The following is a 20,384-nucleotide window of genomic DNA, read 5'->3' as shown; positions in this document are numbered from 1 at the left end:
CCTGCTCCCCCTCTTCTCTTCCCCACTCCCTCTCTCACACATACATATATGTAGACATGAAAAGTAAAGGGGAGGCTACCTGAGGAGAGGAAGGGGTTAACAGGAACTGGAGGAGGACAAGGAAAGGCTAACGGGGTATGTGTGAATGTGGTCAAAGACATTATGCACATGGATGTAGATGCCATAATGAAAGCCATTATTATGTACAATGAGCATATGCTAATTAAAATCAGGAGTTGCTCATGAGACCCTATGCCAGTAGCTGAGATGCTATTGTCAGTCAATGCTGCTGTAGGAGGAGCAATTATTTTCTCCTTTGGTATTTGGCTGCTGGTAGGCTGCCCATGCTCTGTGGATGGGTTCCCATCCATACACATGTGGAGAACACTAAATGGACTTGGTGGATCATAAAAAAAAGAGAAGACATAAAGGAGGGAAGGGAACATGTTGGAGGAGGGTTCAAGAGAGGTGGAAGTTGGAGGAGGGTTCAAGAGAGGTGGTTTAGTGAACTGTATAAGCAAGTGTTTTACACATATGTATGAAAATTTCAAAGGACAAATGAAACTATTCTTTACTAAATATACATTAAAGGGCTGGATAAATGACTTGGCAGTTAAGAGTGCTTACTGCTCTTGAAAGGGCCAGTTTCCAGCATTCATATCAGGTGGCTCACAACTCTCTGCATCTCCAGCTCCAAAGAAACTGACTCTCTCTGGCCTCTGTGGGCATCTGTATACATATGGTGCACATAAACTCATGCAGGCACACACACATACACAAAAACTTTTAAATGAATAAATCTTTTGAAAATATATTAAAGATAGAGATCAATAAAGGAAGACATTTGATAATCAACTCTGGCTTTCATACTCACACTTGTGGTGCAAACCTGTGTACATACGTGCATATATGCATGTACAGTGCATATACCACACACAGAAAAAAGGAAGGAAGGAAGGAAGAAAAGGAGGAGATATGACTCAGGAAGACACTTAGCAGCTTCTGGCCTGCACAGGATATGCACACACACACACACACACACACACGCTTATATCTATATAAGCACATACACATCACACATGGACACATACTCATGCACAGAAAAATCCTAGGAGATACATTTTATAAACTTTTGAAATAGAAAGACAACCAGGACATTTATTCTAAAAACTGTAATGAAGGTAAATACCACATGATTTGTTTAGAGGGAAAACAGGATATATTTTTAAATACAGCTGAGTCTACAATGTAATACACTAAAGATTATATAGATAATATTTTAAGGTTGAGAAACGTAATTTTAAAACACATATTAAGGTTTTATATATCTATCTGTCAATCATAAACTAGACAGTATGCTTCAATAAAAAAACAGATAATTGGGAATTTTTAGCTTTATGGGAACTGAATCTCCTTACTGAATAATATGTTAACTTTAAAACAAAGGAATTTTTTTTTTTTTTTAAGATTTACCTATTTCATGTAGCTATCCTCAGACACAACAGAAGAGGCCATCAGATCCCATTACAGATGGTTGTGAGCCACCATGTGGTTGCTGGGAATTGAACTCAGGATCTCTGGAAGAACAGTTAGTGCTCTTAACCATTGAGCCATCTCTCCAGCCCCACAAAGGAATATTTTTAAAAGATTGTTGTTGTTGTTTTTAAGTTTTCCTTTAGCTAAAAACAATAGACTATAAGAATTCAGATGCAAGAAAAGAACAGCTGCTCTGCTGAGCCTTACTTGGTACAGAATCTCCACAAAGGTTAGACAAAGTCCTGCCAGATGGAAGAGCTGCCTTTGAAGGCACTAAGGTGCAGGTGGCCCCTTAGAACTGCATTTCCTCTGTTGCACAGCAGAGAACATCCTCACACTATGGACTTTTAGTTCCTCTACCCAAAAAGGAGAGCTCCGAATTACATGTCCCCTTCCTCCACAGGCACTGTCCACCCTCTCCACTCCTCTACCGTACTTGTTCCTTGGAGGTGCTTTATTAGAGCACTGAGATGGATTTGCTGTGAGATAAAGCAACAGGGAGACTCCACCTGGAGCCCATAATATGACTGCAGGGTGATTACCACCTTATGTTTTTTCCTAGTTTGTCTTTCTTGGGTAGTGTCAATAAATACATGCCTCAAACAAGGTAAGAGGCAAAGATGGACAAAATACCCAAGCTTGTCTCTGATCTCCACACATGTGCCATAGCATGTGCACACACACACTTACATGCATGAACATGTATACATAGGGGAAAAGGAAAGGGCCTATGTCAGGGCCTATGAAATGGCTTAGCAGGTAAAAGAGCTTGTTTGCCCTAGAAGCGTGATGACCTGAGTTTGACCCTAGCAGCCATGGTAGAAGGAGACAGCATCCCCTGAAAGTTCCTGACCTCTATACATGTACACACTATGTACATGTGCGATGGCACACACAGCCTCTGCCTGCACACAAAACATTAATAAATTTTAAGAAATTATAAGGCTAAGCTGAGTGACCCACGCTTGTCCCAGAACTCAGAAGGATGAGCAGAAGAACAGAGTTAGACACCATCCTGAGCTACACATATGGTGAGACCCTGCGTCAAGAAAAAAAAAAAAGTAGGCTATTTCAACTGAACCCAGAAGTGAATCTGCATTTCACTTACTGGTAACAGCTAAGCTCATTACTGTAAATTGTTTCTTGTCCTTGTTGGCTAAAAAAAAATCTTGCATTTTTTAAAAACTAGATATTTGTTTCCCAAAAATTATCAGGTCTTGATGTGCTTAAATTCCTAGTGTTCTTTGAGACTGGCACAAACTGCAGGTTACTGCAGCACTCTCTGCTGGAGTCTATGTGACGTTTTACTTGTCAGTGTGCCTGTTGAGATCTTAGCTTTTCAAATTCTGACATATTAGCTACACAAGTAACAGCTTTACTTAGCACCAGTTTCTTTTTTTTAAATTAGGTATTTTCTTCATTTACATTTCAAATGCTATCCTCAAAGTTCCTCCTATACCCTTCCCCCGTCCTGCTCTCCTACCCACCCACTCCCACTTCTTGGCCCTGGTGTTCTCCTGTACTGGGCGTATAAAGTTTGCAATACCAAGGGGCCTCTCTTCGCAATGATAGCCGACTAGGCCATCTTCTGCTACATATGCAGCTAGAGACACGAGCTCCGGGGGTACTGGTTAGTTCATATTGTTGTTCCACCTATAGGGTTGCAGACCCCTTCAGGTCCTTGAGTTCTTTCTCTAGCTCCTCCATTGGGGGCCCTGTGTTCCATCCAATAGCTGACTGTGAGCATCCACTTCTGTGTTTGCCAGGCCCCGGCATAGCCTCACAAGAGACAGCTATATCAGGGTCCTTTCAGCAAAATTTTGCTGGCGGATGCGATGGTGTCTTAGTTTGGAGGCTGATTATGGGATGGATCCCTGGGTGCGGCAGTCTCTAGATGGTCCATCCTTTCGTCTCAGCTCCAAACTTTGTCTCTGTAACTCCTTCCATGGGTGTTTTGTTCCCAATTCTAAGAAGGGGAAAAGTGACCACACTTTGGTCTTCGTTCTTGAGTTTCATGTGTTCTGCAACTTGTAACTTGGGTATTCTAAGTTTCTGGGTTAATATCCACTTATCAGCGAGTACATATCATGTGAGTTCTTTTGTGATTGGGTTACCTCACTCAGGATGATATCCTCCAGGTCCATCCATTTGCCTAGGAATTTCATAAATTCATTCTTTTTAATAGCTGAGTAGTACTCCATTGTGTAAATGCACCACATTTTCTGTATCCATTCCTCTGTTGAGGGACATCTGGGTTCTTTCCAGCTTCTGGCTATTATAAATAAGGCTGCGATGGACATAGTAGAGCATGTGTCCTTCTTACCAGTTGGAACATCTTCTGGATATATGCCCAGGAGAGGTCTTGCGGGATCCTCCGGTAGTACTATGTCCAATTTTCTGAGGAACTGTCAGACTGACTTCCAGAGTGATTGTACAAGCTTGCAATCCCACCAACAATGGAGGAGTGTTCCTCTTTCTCCACATCCTCGCCAGCATCTGCTGTCACCTGAATTTTTTATCTTAGCCTTAGCACCAGTTTCTAATTAACTATTACAAATAATGATCCCAGCATACTGAAATCTCTGTATTCCACTCTGATGCAACATGACTCGCAAGGCTTATCTGATACATACAAGTTAACACTACATACCAAAAGTAGATTTCCTATCTGCTATCCAGCGCAGAGCCCAGTCTGCTTTTTTCTTAACATATGGCATTGTTTCAATTGCGTTAAATAAAAATTCCCTATAAAAACAAAAAAATCATGGAAAAATTATTCATTTGTTTTTATTAATTGGACTGTTTTAATAATCAGAGACAGTAAGTATAACTCTTACATTCTATCAAATCTAGATTTTCTATATTTTGTATGTTTATAATTATGAAAATAGAAATAAAAGTAAAACTCAAGATTAGTGACTTAGATATAAGCTGATATGAAAATCATTGAAATGCAAATATTCAGTTTAGTAATACAATATACTAACAAGGTTTTAAGATGCTGTGAATTATGTAAAGACTAACTGGTTCTATACCATGTTTTATTTGAACACATTATTGAGTAATAGAAAACTACACTCATGATCTTCCATATGTAAATCATCTTTAACATTACAGTTTTGGAATAAATTCTGCTCTTAATGTAAGCAATTAGCTAAATTCATGTAAATCAAAGCCCTGCAGTAATACCTTTTCTTTGGGTCTCTGATGTAAGTGTCTATTAGTAAACTGTACATCTCTGAGTGAACATTCTCGATGAGAATCTGAAAGCCATAGAAGCAGCGAGCCTCTGGAACCTGCACCTCCTGACTAAAACGCTCCACCTAAGAAAATAAAGGAGACAGAAAGATCCAGTGAGCAGGCTTTCACTAAACACTGCTCACACACCACAAGGACAACTTAGACATCAGAGCCTTCACCTAAAGTCTTTTGTGTTCTCCAGCACTCAGGAAGCTGGACAGAAGGATACTGATTTCAAGACCAACCTTGTGACACATAGTAAGACCCTGTCTTAAAATATGAAAAGGTGATCAATAAGAAGGCTCAGCAGGTAAAGGTGCTTGCTGGCAAACCTAATGGCCAGAGTTCCATCCCTGGAACCTCATGATGGAAGGAAAAAGCTGCCCTGACTTCCACATATGCACAATGGCACGTGTGCATGTGCACATGCACACACATATACATACATAAAGTTTAATACAATATTTTTTTGGGGAAAACATGCCTGTTATACAACAAATGGGGCACTAAAGCCTAATCAGTCTTTTCTCTTTTCTTGTTTTGTAGTTCCCTAGACTGAGCCCAGCATCTTAGTCATGTTAGGCCAACACTCTCTTCCAAGCAATACATATGCTCAGCCTTTATGGATCTTTTAAAGCAGCAACTTTAGCAGTATTGTTCAGCCAGCAATTCTGGTGCTAGAGATTGAGCCCAGCATTTTACTTATATTAGGCAGGTGCCCACTGAGCTGTACCTACAACTCCAAAGAATGTGTTCCAAAGCAATAGGGTGAATTTATCTTTTATGTGGAAATATTACTACTGAACACTAAATTTTAGAATATCTCCAAAAAAAAAGAACAGTGATTTTGCTTTGTAGAACTTCTTTCCCAATAGTAGACTGATCAATTTAAGTTCTTCTGGTTCATTATTGATGTTCCTTAACAAAATCCAAATCCTTCCAACTGGTCATAATACAATTTCTGAATGAGGACGATCTACACAGACTTGCAGAGGGTCATAAAGAGCACATTCTTATCGGAGGGGAAAATCAAGTTTATAAAATCTGTGCTTCTTCTGGATCTTGTTTGTACATCACTGAGGATAAAACTCAGGGCCTCTGTAATGCTAGCCAAGCATATTTAGTCACAGGGACAGGTTCAGCCTATCACTGTGTGTAGTTTTAATTGGTATAATTTATGCTTGATTTTGTAATAGATCACTAGTCATTTGACAGTTAGCTACCTTTTCCTGGGAAACTTCATGAGAAAAATATACTCATAACTTAATCTGGGGAGATGCCTTTGCTGAGTTTGAACTCCCTAGCACTCACATAAGCATCTGGCCATGTCTGTGAGCCTGCAAACCCAGTGCTGAGGCACTAGACAGAGGGCCTGAGAGGCTCTCTCTGCAGTCAGCTTAACCTAGCAATGATGAGCTCCAAGTTCAATAAAGAGACTTGCTCTCAAGGGAATAAGGCAGAGAGCAACAGAGGCAGACAGCTACTGTTCTCTGGCCTCTGCCTGCACATGCACACTTTAAACAAAAGTTAACGAATGTTCATCTACTCCATCACTGGGAGACTTTCTTTCCTCAGGCAGGAGATATGGCGATCTTACTGTCATTCAAGTACAAAACAAGAACAACGATAAAATGAAAATCTTACCAAGTTTTCATTTACAATTCCATCACTGGCTGCAAAAAAGGCTAAAATGTGGGAGATAAAATACTTCTCGTCGGATTTAAGCTTGTTCCAGTGAGGGAGGTCCTTTGACAAGTCAACCTAGAATAGAAACAGTCCAATTTTTTTCACTTAGAGAGTTTAGAAAACTTTCAAGATGAGCTATAACGTTGCCAGTAATGTTTGAAAGAAAACATTAAAAATCACAAAAGTCAAACAAAGACAAGCATTGTACTAGTAACATGTCGTACTCAGAACATTTGCCTAGTTAGTAGATTATAATGCTCCTGCCACATGGGAAGGAATGGATAAGTATGCGAGACAATATATATGTTTGTTAATGGGAGAAAGTTTATACACATGTGCATGCATGTATTTCTGTATATGTGTGTGTACATATCTTACAACATCATGATCTATATTGTTTAAAAGAATACAAAACAGGGTTGGAGAGATGGCTCAGTGGTTAAGAGCACTGCTGCTCTTCTCAAGGTCCTGAGTTCAAATCCCAGCAACCACATGGTGGCTCATAACCATCTGTAATGAGATCTGATGCTCTCTTCTGGTGTGTCTGCAGACAGCAACAGTGTACTTACATATAATAAATAAATAAATCTTTAAAAAAAATACACAAAATAATCCTGGCATGTTCAAGGAAGTGGTGATAGGGGAAGAAGGAGGGGTGGGGGGAGAAAGAAAGGAAGGACATTTGTGAAGGAACCTGGTTTTTTTTTTTTTGGGAGGGGGGTTGTTTGTTTGTTTGCTAAGTTAGTTGGCCAGGATACATTTTTAAAATATTAAAATTACTAAAGTGGTATTACACCAAGTGAAGGAATGAACAGAAAGGAAGAAGAGAGTGAAAACTAGTCAGGTACATAAAGTAGACCAACTAACATCAGTACTCATTTGTTTCATGCAATAGCTATGTCAGTATTAACAGGCAATTCAGCTCCTACAAACAAACTACAGCTTCTACTCTATTGCCGGCCACTCTTCTTTAACGAGAAGCCATCACGTCAGGAAGACGGTAACCTGCAATTTAAAGTAGTGTATAGGTATGGCTTCTTCGTGAATAGAAATGCCTATAAAGTGCTCACTACAGTTACTCTGAGCTAGGAGAGTGATGCACTCTAAGATTTGGCGAATCCAGACTTTTCACATGGTCCTTAAATGTACCTTACTGTTCCTTAGCTGACTCTTACTGCTATCCACATTTACTTCCCTTTCTTCCCTAAGTTGCTTTTGGTCATGGTGTTTTATCACATCAATGGAAACCCTATCTAAGACAGGGTGGGGGAACAGTATGTCTAGATTGTTTTTATGTGTATGGATATTTTGTCTGGATGTATGTTTGTGTACTGTGTGCATATTGGTGCCCCAGAGGCCAAGAGAGAAAAGTTATGCAGTGAATTTAATACTGCAATATGTCTAGACTTAAATATTAAACTTGCCTCTTTAAACACCGAGCTTAAAAATGCCCCGTAACTTTTACTTATACTGTTATATAATTATGGTTATATACTCTTTTAGAAACATAAAATTTCTTGTGCAGTTTTATCTCATTTGAGCTCATCCTCAATTTCATCATCTACATATTAACCCCAGACTTACTGCTACAGTTTTAGATCCTTACTGTTCCCCATAGAACCATGCGTTAAAGTAAGGGCTTGGTTGCTATGTAGCGGCACAATTACTGTATAACTTTATTTTCTTAGGTATTTTTGTCATAGTAACAAAAAAGCTGACTACAGGAAATGCTCAACTAACTTTAAAAAAAATTCTTGTCTTCTGAGGCAGTGCCTAATATTTGAGAATTAAATTCAACCACTGATTTTAAAAACTAGAATATAAAGTTAATTGTTTTTTAACATAATTTGTTTAATATGTGGGGACTAAAAATATCTTTGACTTCCTTTCAAAACATGTATTTGAAGCTTCCTGTAGAATCCATACCAACTTCTGTGTTTTAATTTTTAATTAGCATTTCTTGGTTATAAGACATTTATTATAGTTTCAAAAAGAAGCAATTAATTTCCAATGAATTTTTCAGAAACCCAAACACACGGGTACCTTTTAAAAACATGACAAACAAAAAGATCAACTGTGTGTGCTACTTGTTCTCTGAACCATATCTAACAGAAGTTTTATAGAAACCACAGACAAATAGGGAAAGTCAGGTGTGCAAACCATACTGAATGCTTGTTTCAGTTGGGTGTTTTGCTCTGTATGTCAACTATAATACATAATAATAATCTTGACAATATAACAAAGGTAGACAAATATCCAAAAATAGTGTAAAAGAAATTTCAGACATTGGTGTCTTTTAAATTTTTAGGTTAAAAATTCCCCATTCTTTGTATGAACTCATAGTTTACATTTATTTAGTGCTTCCCAAGTGTCAACTATGATTGTAACTATTTCACTGATCCTCGAGACCACCCAATATGTTACATATAATTAGCCTGATTTAGCAGTGAAAATGCAGGGAGAAAAGAGGACTACTTTCACAGACAATCCGCGGCAGAGCAGGCCTTACACTCAAGCAGCCTGGCCTCAGACCCTGCACTCTTTACACAGTGTTGTTTCCAGAGATAAACATCTATTTATTTATCTATTTATTTATTGTACACATTCGTGTGTGTATAAGAGGTGGGGTGAGAGAAAGAGATCATGGGTGTGCCACAACACACGTGTTAGGGATCAGAAGAAAATTCAAGAGTGAGTCCACTCCTTCTAATGTAGACTCCACAAATCAAAGTCAGGCCATCAGGCTTGTTCAGAAAGTTCTTTTGTCCAATGAGTCATCTTGCTAGCCCAGATTTGGTCTTTTGACTGACAGGCATACAGATCCAATGATATTTATTCACATAGATACAGCTCACCAGAGATAGGGGTGCTTATTGATTCATATACAGAGTAAGGCTGTTATGGCGATATCATGAACAATAAGAAATAATTAAATAATAAAGACAATAACTACCTGTGTGTTTAATTAAATTATACAGTAATCATTTGCATGACTAAATTGTTCTTATTAAGCCAGCAAGTATTATCTAACTTGTGTGTTCAACTCCCTTTGAAGGTGGAAACAGTTGCACTTCCAGTAAGTGATCAGCAGTTGCCTGCTGGGGCAGTTGCCTCTGGTTTGCTGTAGCTGAAGCCTGGCAGGCTCATAGTTGAATGCCCTGCAGAGATGGTCAAACTGCTTACACAACTGCACCTTTGTCCAGCCAGGTCCATCTCTCAAGCTAGTGCAGGGTCCTCACAGTTTTCACCCTTTTGGCAGGTTTTTGGAGTTCTTGTTTGGAGCTCTTTTGGAGCCAGGGTTTCTTTGTGTAGCCATGGCTGTCCCAGAACTCATTCTGTAAACCAGGCTGGCCTCAAACTCAGAGACTCACCTGCCTCTGCCTTCTGAATGCAGGGATTGAAGGTGTGCATCACCACGCCCGGTTCTCACCCTTCATTTTTTTAAAACTACAGCTGTAACTCTGTTCATTCTGCTGGCCATAGTATAAACTGGTGTTAGGCCTGGCAAGATGGATCAGCAGTAAAGCTGTTTGCTGCCTGATGAGGTCAGTTCAATTGCACAAACACATAAATGAGTGAATATAAAAACAAACAAACAAAAATCCAAAAGTGGTCTCATGTAGTCATAGAGAACCAAGAACCTATTTAAAAATAAAGACTGTGGGCTGCCTGCAGACCCAGCTCAATAGTTCAGAGCATTGGCTGGGGCTTTTCAGTTCTCAGCACTCACATGACAGTTCACATCCACCTCTAACTGCAATTCCTGGGAACCTAATAGTCTCTGCTGGTCTGTCAGGGCACCAGGCACACATGTGGCACATGCACATATATGCAGGCAAACAGTCATGCACATAGAATAAAAAAAATAAATCTTAAAAAGTAGAAAATGGTCTGCAATATATTAGAAGTAAAGACAAGAGGCTCATGACCGTGGACTTACAGAAAGATCTTGGGAACAAATACAAGAATCTGGCAGAATGGCTTGTCATGTTCTTGTACCAAGAAACTTATTTACAGAGGCTAACCTAATTATGCTCAATTAGAGTTGATTAATAATTAGTTATATTTATTATTGATGAACACTAATAATCTACATTAATTATGAGCCATACTTACAAGTGAAAATATTTCCCTATTCTGTAAGTCAAAAGTGAATCAGATGCAGGCCACGCCACGTACCTCTTCTGCTGTCCAGAAGGATGCCTGTGCTTGCTTATACATTCTCCAGATATCAGGATACTGGATTGGAAAGATGACAAACCGTCGGGAACTCTTTCTTAGGAGCGGCTCTTCATTTGACCTCATCACATTTTCTTCTGTCTCAGAACACAATTGCTTAAAACAAAACAAAAAACAAAAAAACAAAGCACAGATGCTTTTATTCCAAGGAAATTTCTCTGTGACTCAAGCTTAAATAGACATCTTGGGAAAGTTGAGGAGGTGGTATGTCTGGGGACGCAGTATGATGTATAGACTCCTTTCAGTTATCTGCATAGTGGGCAACTGTAGACAGATGGTTGCATGACTCTGGAAGCTGCTTCATTTCCCTAAGCCTCACTTTCTGCTGACATACTTACTGAATAAGATTGTTCTGATTAAAAATCCTCTAAGCTATACCAGGTGCATAGCAGGTACTAAAATTATTGTGGCTCCTGCTACTCTAAACATAATACAAGCTAAGCCAATGAATTATAACAATGGGAAAATATCTAAGTCTGTGAACGAAATGTCTCTTCCATGCCACTCTGACTTAGAATGCTGATGTAAGCAATCCATTGTTACTGGCTTCTAATTTTTCCTAATCTTAGCTGAAATACTATAATTCTTACGTGAAAACTCTTTACCAACAATGTATTTCCTTTATCTACCTTAACATTCCCATTCACCACTGTTATTCTTATTTACATTTCAGAAAATGTAAATAAGAAAAATTAGCATCCTTGCTCACAAGTTAGCAGTTGTCACACTCATATCAAAAGACTGCTTCAAAAATGCTAACATTGCATTTTTCATGATTTCAAATGCTGTATTCTTTTAAAATTATTTTGTTACCACTGATTACTGAGATGATTCTGATTGGCTTTTGAAAGGTTGTTCTTATGTTCCTGGAATTATTATAGTAGATTTTTGGTCCATCAGTACCTCTTTATAACTCCCAGAAATAAGCTTTAACTCAATATTAGAGAATGGCAGTAGAGTAAGTCTTAGCTAGACATGCTGTCACATGACTGCAATACCAACTCTCAGGAGTTGGTTGAAGCAGGAAGATTAAGTTGAGGCCAGTCTGAAGAGAGAGGGAGGAGAAACAGAGACAGACATGCAAATATAACATTAGCTGGACCTGAGCCCAAATGAAAAAGGTTGAGGTCTAGAGTAAACAGGGGTGTGTGTGTGTGTGTGTGTGTGTGTATGTGTGTACTGGTCAATGACATTAATTCATGAAGGATTAAAAAAAGTGACATTAGGAAGTATTACTAAATATTTTGTTATATAAAGAGGGTTAACTAACATAAACCTTTGAACTGGGTCAGAGTTGACATATTTCATAATGTATATGTTAATACAATTTGAAGAGGTACAGGTAAGGCTCTCCAGGGTACACCTGGTAGACCTGTGGTAAGAAACCATATTTTAGAACAGTGGTTCTCAACCTTCCTAACACTGTGACTCTTTAATGCAGTTTCTCATGATATGGTGACCCCCAACCATAAAATTACTTTCATGGTTACTTCATAACTTTAATTTTGCTACTGTTATGAATCATAATGTAAATATCTGTGTTTTATGATAGTCTTAGGCAACCCCTGTGAAAGGGTTGTTCAACCCTTAAAGGAGTCATGACTCTCACGTAGTGGACTGATTCGTAGCAAGATGGTTAAGAGAACGTCTAATGTCAGGTATTAATCCAGTATTCAGGAGGTGGAAGCTAGTGGATCTCAGTTTGAAGCTAACATGGTCCACAGAGAGAGTTCCAGGCCAGCCAGGGATCACAGATAAACTTTATCTTGAAAAAAGAAAAAGATAATATACAAAGAAATTGTTGGCTAAGTCAGACATAAATCTTTACCTTATATATATCTGAATTCAAAACAAATTTGTCAAGTCTCACAATTCTATTAAACAATTTTATAAATAACATTATAAATAGAAACAATATTATTCTATTAGACAAAAGTGGATTTATCATTTGGTATTATAATTATGATTTTATTTGAAAAATGGGCTTAGATATTAGTGCCCATGGAAAGTGCCTTGAATGTAAATATAAATTTTGCCAGAGTTATTTTCCTATAGCCACTCTGAAACTTTGCTACTCAAAAAAAATTTCACTATCAACATTTTATGAAAAAAGACAAATTAACCTTTGGATTCTAAAACATTACTTCTTGGCTAAATTTTACCTGAAGTTAGCTTGGGTATGTCAATTTTGCATACTAAATGGGAATTAAGAAATTAATTTTTAAAAACTTTGGAGTAATCCATCTAACTTCTAAATGTAAAGTTTTAGAAGTCAGTGAAGGTTTTTAATCCAACAAGTAACATTATTGGATATCTATTTTATGATCACTTGTAGAAATGATACAGATCAGGCTGGAGAGATGGCTCGGCAGTTAAGTGCACTGACTGCTGTTCCAGAGGTCCTGAGTTTAATTCCCAGCATCCACATGGTGGCTCACAACCATCTGTAATGAGATCTGATGCCCTCTTCTGGTGTGTGTCTGAAACAGCTACAAGTGTATTCATATAAATAAATAAAAAAGAAAGAAAAAAAGAAATGAGGCAGATCTGAAAAGAACAAGAAAGAAAAAAAATTAAATTAGTATGTTTTCCATGTCTTGCCCAGTGAGATATGTGCACCCACACAAACACACACATATATTCTCCTCCCAATATATACATACATACTTACTGCATATACATATACACACACAGTAAGTTTTTAAAAATAAAACAATCAGTTCTTGCTAAAAATGTTCAACCTCTGCAACTGCAAGATTTTTATAAGAAATAACAGCAACATAGAATATCCTCAATATGTGGAAAACAGCTGAATATTCAAATAAAATGAATATTTTATCACTTTTCACACTCTAATTAGTTTAACAAAACTTGAATCAACTGATCCTACTAGCCCAAGCACCACTAACACGAAGCTGTTAATACAAAGAATCTATTGTTGAAAGCTTCCTAAGTCTAAGTTACTCCATAATGTATGAAAGTGGCTTGTTTAGGTTGTGCCCAGAGAGATCCCACTTTACAGGCAGCTTTTGACTCCGTCTTATGGATGGAGGAAGGCAGTGCTCTTAGATGGACAAGCAAACACCACTGTCTGTCTAGCACTACCCATGTCTAACAGTGACAAATGATTGATTCCTGGTAGAAATCAGGTGAACTGAGGCTGTAGTGGTAACTGAGAGTACTAAGATCTCATTAGGAAACTCAGGCTCAGAGCTTATCAGACAGAACAGATTAAAGGAGTATAAATCTCTCACATGAACTTCATAAAGTCAGGGGGCACCCAGCACCATGATGGTAATGGCTCCATACTCTCCTATCATCTGATACTTGGTGTACATGCCATATGTGTGTGTGTGTGTGTGTGTGTGTGTGTGTGTGTGTGCGCGCGCGCTTGTGAAAGTGTGTTAAGGACTAACAAGCAGAGATCTCTTGGTTGTCTCTGGGGCTTGAGTTCAGCTTAGTCCCTTCTGTTGACATGGCCTACTTGACTGGTCTCCACCCATCTTGAACTCTTTCATAGTCATTTTAACTTATATTAATTCTGTAAACTGCATATATAGAGAAATGTTTGCTTGCATTATGTGATATGAGAGTTAATACTAATAACTAAGATCTAAACAAAACGTACCTTTTCTTCAGCCAGGTGGCCAAAGAAGGCGGGGTTATCTGGCAAACTGCTGTCAATGAAACTGCTGTACCTTTTGAATTTATTATCATTCAATAAACTCTGACATTGTAAACAGACACAAACATGTTTATCTGTGTTTCTGCCATAGCACACTTACAACAATCTATAAAGTGAAACGTCAATAAAAATAACAAATTCAGCCAGGCAGTGGTGGCACATGCCTTTAATCTCAGCATTTGGGAGGCAGAGACAGGCAGATTTCTGAGTTTGAGGCCAGCCTGGTCTATAGAGTGAGTTCCAGGACAGCCAGGGCTATATAGAGAAACCCTGTCTCGAAAAACCAAAAAACAAACAAATAAAAAAAACAAAAAAACCTAAATTCAGGTTTAATGTTTCTAATAGGCAGCTGAAGATATAACATTGTGGCACAAGAGTGATGGTAACCCTATTAAAGTTGCCGAGGAAATGGATTATCTAGAGAGAACCTATAGGGAATAGAAAGACAACTGAACATAGCCTTGGAGGATGTTAAAGAATGCCAACCTTTAGAGCTTGAGATGTAGCTCACTTGGAAGAGTGCTTGCTCAAGAGTACCTGTCTACCACGCACCAACCCAGTGTTCTATCCCCGGTGCCACATAAACTAGGCCCAGAAGATCGGTAGAGAATTTCTACGTCATCTTCAGCTACACAGTAACTCTGAAGGGTAGCCTGGGATGTGTGAGGTCCAGACTAGAAAAGAAAAGAAGGATGGAAGGAAGGAAAGAAAGGCATGCAGACAGTCAGACAAGGGAGTAAGGAAGAGAAAGCTAATGTATAAAGAGCAGATAGTAGAGAAGACAACCCTTGACTGGAAAGGATATACAAAAAAAACAAACAAACAAACAAACAAAAAAAAACCAAAAAACCAGCAACAAAAAACAAAAACAAAAGTAGAAGTAATCTTATTTAGCTAAAGCCTCAATGAGAGGAATTCTATAAAGGATCCAGACTCTGATATCAATCAGTCTAAGAGGGTAGGAAATTAATTTTGTGGGCAAAAAAGTTCAAAGATGTGGTAACATACAGAAGCTCATATTGTTAACTCTCTTTGATCTCATTTTCCAACTGCTGCCATTCATTGTGGGATATATTATAAAATGATTCCTATGGATAGAGAATCAGGAAGTTTCTGAATGGGAATTAACATGAATAAAGGTGGCAACTGGAAGACAGATATTCTATACAGGAAGAATTAGAAAAAGAAACAAGATTTTGCTAATATATACTGTATGAATTTCAAAAATGGAAATGAGTACACTAGAGCATTAAGATGCGAAAACTGGAATAAAAAATACCTGGCCTTTGATAAGACTTTTCTAGCGGTCCTTACTATTTTTTATTGAGAATTGAGAGACCTTGAGAAAAAAAAATTTTTTTTTGTAGAATTAGTATGGGAAGTAACAACAAATCACTAAATTAATGAAAGATACACTTGGCAATGGTAAACAGGCCTGGATGGCAGGGAAGACTGAAAGGAGAGAGACAACTAAGTTGTAGCTGCACCAAGGTGAGGTGATGAGAACCTGAGATAAAGCTGGGGAGTAGGTAATCCTTAGCAAGACTCCACCATCTTTTCCAAACTTGTGCATTTAGTTTTGTCTTAGTTTTTGGTCATGTGGTATGGTATTGCTGAGACAAAACCTAGCTTATGATTCCCCAGTAAGCACCTGAAGTGGCTTAACCTTGACTGCCATTCTCCATGCCTCCAATGTGGTTGTCTATTGTGTCTCTTTCACTTACGTGCATGCAGCTGCAACTATGTATGTGTGTGTGTATGTGTGTGTATATATATATATATATACATACACATATATATATATACATACACACATACATACATATGTATATACATATATATATACATATACATACACATACATACATACACATACATACATATGTATGTGTGTATATATATATATATATATATATATATATATATATATATATACACCATTTCATTCCTGTATCAATCAACAAATCAGAAAAAGCTGGTGGAACACTGTACTAGAAGCAACAACTTGGAAAGTTGAACCTAGTTCTAGTAATGAGTCTTAGGAACGTCATTCTGGCTTAAGCGTTCGAATATCGGGAAAAATCTACATGTTAGGAGACTAATAAACCTCATCTACTTCCCTTTAAGATGGCCCTTAAGTCAACTGTGCTAAGATCACCTGAAGTGCCTGTTACAAAGGCAGGCTGTGGCTAGGTAATTTAGTTTTTATTAGTCTCTCCAGGTGCTTCTGATACAAATAGCCTGCACTGCCCTATCATATCCAAAATAAAAATAAAAAATAAAAAACAAAGTGCTTAAGATATCCCTGCATCTCAAAAACTCTTGGATTCGTTAAAAAAAAAGTACTCACTAAAGTTTATTCTAGGTCTAAAACTTTGCTCTGTCTTTATGAATTAAAAGTAATTTTTAAAAAAAAGTTAACTTTCAATTGTTAAGCCAGAATGATTCCTGATGTCATTGGCAAACCAGAGAAGTCTAAATATTGCCAGAATGGAGAAATTGGTGCTGAGTATCTTTGTTTCAAGGGGAAAATTAAGGGATAGACATACTTTATTATTAAATGATTACAGAATAAAAATCAATTTAGAACCTCCATCTTTGTCTAGAAATGCCAGTATAAGCATGAATATATGTGAGCTCAAACTTTTATGGCCCCTTCCAACTTGCCACAGTATTAACTTCAAGACACCACAAAGAGAAACAGGCTCACATACCAAAAAAAAAAAAAAATTACTTGTATTCCAGATGCTTTAGAATATTTGTCTCCAAAATGTGGAGTTGGAAATTACACGGTAACAACTTACATTACTATAAAGCCCTATAATTTTTGTTTGCTCTTATTACATACTTCTTTCTGCTAGCACAGGTTAATTTTAGATTTATTAAACACTTGGCATAAAGCACTTCATTCTTTGTGAAGGAAGAAACACTTCCACTACTGACATGAAGAGACACCCTGAAGATCCAGTTAGAAGTTCGGTGTGAGAAAAACTGGTCTCCCAGTCTAACTTTTATTCGTTGTAAGGGTTTCTCATCCTCCCTTCACCTGTCATCTCCTCCCCTCATCCACCTGCGTCAATTTCCACACGAGTTCCTCAACTGCATCTGATGGGTCGCCTCTCTTGCGTAGATCCGTCACAGCCCTCTTTCACCCGCCAGGCCTCCAGACAAGAAAAGAAAGTCTGGAGAGCAGAGGTTGGAGAACAAGGGCGCACGGAGTCTTCCTGAGCCGGGACCTGAGTGTTCCTGCCCCGCCCTGAGCAGAGCAGCACAGCGTCCATGCTCGCCCTTCCCAACTCTAGCCTGAGGTGAGGGCGCTTCCTTTCGGCCTGCACAGTGTTGCTGACGGCGACGAATAAAATACTACTCTACAGCGGACCTGCGACTGACTCGCAGGTTCCCGCAACTTGCAACCTAAAGTCCGGACGTGACCCAGGGGTGGAGGATGAAGCGACTGCGACATTTACCTCACCCTTCTCCGGCCTGGCCGCTTCCGGCCTTTCCGGGTCGCCCATCGCGCAGACTCCGCCAGAGCCACCCGAACTGAGGAACTGAGCGCGGCCGACCAAATCCGAGTAGGACCAGATCGTACTGTGCGAACCTCCTCCTGCTCCGGGCCCGCCTAGCCGCGCCGGTCCTGGGTTCTAGCCGGCCCATTGAGGGGCCTTCTCTGCGATGGCTCCGCCCAGGCACGTTACTCGAGGCGCCTCAAAGATCCGCCTTTCCTGCCGGCCCCGCCCCACTGCCTAGAGATCCGCCTACCTCAGCCGGCTCCACCCAGCGCCTCAGAGATCCGCCTACCTCAGCTGGCCCCGCCCCGCCCCCAGAGATCCGCCCACCTCAGCTGGCCCCGCCCCTCGCCGCAGAGCTCTGCTTCCTCGGCTGGCCCGCTTCTCTTCACTGAGCAGGGTCCCCACTCCGGCGACGGCTGAGTAAATTCAGTCCGCGTACCAGAGCACTTCAAGCCTGTTCTTTAGCGTGGCATGACCCCGCCCACACTTGCTCCCCCAGCCTCCGCGCTCTCGCCCAGCCTTGTCATCTGCTCTGAATTCTAGAGCGTCTACTGGAATTTGCAGTCTGCCTTACTTGTGCCAGACTACCTGGACACGAGGTGACGGCCATGCCGGAACATTCCCTAGCCCTCGTGATGCCCCAGCGACATGGTAGGTTGCACCCAGTCAGTCCGAGAGACTGCCAGAGTGGCTGTAGAGCTGCCCACTGGATGGGATGTGGAGAGCAGGGTGGGAGGTAGGCACTTAAAAACTCCAAGGAGAAAGGAACTCTTGTATTTCAGCAACCAAAATGAGAAACTGGAGGGGGAAAGTGTGTGCGTGAATGGAGCTTGAGAACGAGTAGGAAAAATAGCTAAATCCAGGGAAATACCTTGAAATCTTTGTGAAATTGTTTAACTGAGTAATGTTTATTGAACTTTCACAACCTGATGGGTTCTATACTGCTAAGCCCTTTATGTGAATTAATCTTTGAGATATTTCCCTGTAGTCGATACTGCAATTTTCATGTTCCAGTTTAAACTGAACCTGAAGATAAATAGCCAAGATTAAGCAACCAAAATACGGTATACTCCAATATCCTTGCTACACATACTTTTCAAGGCAAAGGTTAAAGTTGTAAAGAGATTCAACACTTTTGTATTGTAAGGGCCAAAGACAGTGAACAATGATGGTGGCAATACTCTTGGTTGAATTGCTTCTATGTTTTCAGCATATGGTACATATATGGTAGTACGACAGAAAAATATAATAAGCGGGATGGGACTGTAGCTCGGTGATGGAGCATGTACAAGGCCCTGGGTTCAATCCCCAGCACTACCCCTACCTGTATACAAACACAAGTAAGATATACAAATTAAATAATAATATGGTGAAAGAAGAGTTGAGGATGGTATTGAACACCTCTGATTCCAGCATCTTGGATAGGAGCAGGAGGATCGTGAAACCAAGGTCGTCTTAGGAAGATCCACTCTCAAAGCCAAAAACCAAAAACGTGAAAAAGAAGTAAGAGATTTTCAGTAGATTCTGGAAAGAGCCTTGTTATGACTTCAACATCTGACAACTGTTTTGAGGTTAGCCTCTAAAATAGAAAGCTGGATAGAAATTTTGCTTTAAGCTCTAAAGCTTAACCTGAAGTGAGTTACTCTTACTCTTTCTTGGAGCAATATGATCAAATGCTGAGTAACAACTTTTTATATATTAAAAAGTTTTCTGGGAGGAAAGTCATTCTCACAAAAGATAACTTACCAAAGACTGCATGGCAAATAAACTACAAACAAGGATTCATTCATTCAAAGTCATCAAAACAATACATCTCAAAGCATTTTTTAAGAGTAATTCTGCATGAAGGCACGGAAGAGCATTTAGATGCAGATAAGGCGACTTGCTTAATAGTCCCTGAAATGTGTTATTTTGGAAGGAAATGAATGCTTAGCATGGCACAGAATTCCAGTCTGCTTCCTCGAGTAAGTAATATGAGGAATCCCAAGTAACCCTCCCTTCTCAGAGCACAGACATGGAGATGCATTCCTTCAGTGCTTTCCTGATGCTCCATTGATTTCTTAAAACTTTCACAGCTCTGTTCAACTAAGTCTCTTCAGCTTGCCGAGTTCCACATGGCCTTCTCACAGGACAGACAGTATCTCCCAACCCTCCACTCAGCTGAGTGTGGATACTGGACAGCACTTTCCCTCTAGTACCTGGAAGAACCTGTTTGGGCCTACACTAAAGCAAGGAGACGACTTTAAAAATGTATTTAAAGTATATGAATGTTATGTCTCTGTGTGTATAGGTAACTGTGGAGTTCAGAAAAGGGTACTGAATGCCTTGGAGCTGGAGATACAGGGTACTTGAAAACAACTTGTATCTTCTGCAAAAGCAGCTAATCACCCCAAATTTGAAGCAGTGGGGACCTCTGTCCTTGGTGCTGATGTTATTCACAGTAGTCCAAGAGACCAAGATAAATCAACTTTTTACTTTCCATCACT

At 39.5% G+C, this 20,384-nt stretch overlaps 1 protein-coding gene across 1 annotated transcript in view; it reads right to left on the bottom strand.

Moving 5' to 3' along the window:
- The window catches only part of Rrm2b (ribonucleotide reductase regulatory TP53 inducible subunit M2B), a 34,166-nt gene extending 16,086 nt beyond the window's left edge, over window positions 1–18,080 (bottom strand). Inside the window, exons 1-5 of the mRNA XM_021183765.3 lie at window positions 17,854–18,080; window positions 10,642–10,797; window positions 6,421–6,537; window positions 4,726–4,859; window positions 4,187–4,281 (exon numbers count right to left, since the gene is read on the bottom strand). Of these exons, the coding sequence (XP_021039424.1) occupies window positions 4,187–4,281; window positions 4,726–4,859; window positions 6,421–6,537; window positions 10,642–10,797; window positions 17,854–17,901 (550 nt within the window). The 5' untranslated portion in view covers window positions 17,902–18,080. The remainder of the gene's footprint in view (window positions 1–4,186; window positions 4,282–4,725; window positions 4,860–6,420; window positions 6,538–10,641; window positions 10,798–17,853) is intronic.
- Window positions 18,081–20,384: the final 2,304 nt, after the last annotated feature.

The sequence above is a fragment of the Mus caroli genome, unplaced genomic scaffold (assembly GCF_978045245.1).
Source record: "Mus caroli unplaced genomic scaffold, Mus_caroli_1 scaffold_16, whole genome shotgun sequence".
NCBI lineage: Eukaryota > Metazoa > Chordata > Mammalia > Rodentia > Muridae > Mus > Mus caroli.
Note: the sequence above shows the minus strand (reverse complement) of the source record. Positions and strands in the feature narration are given on the sequence as shown.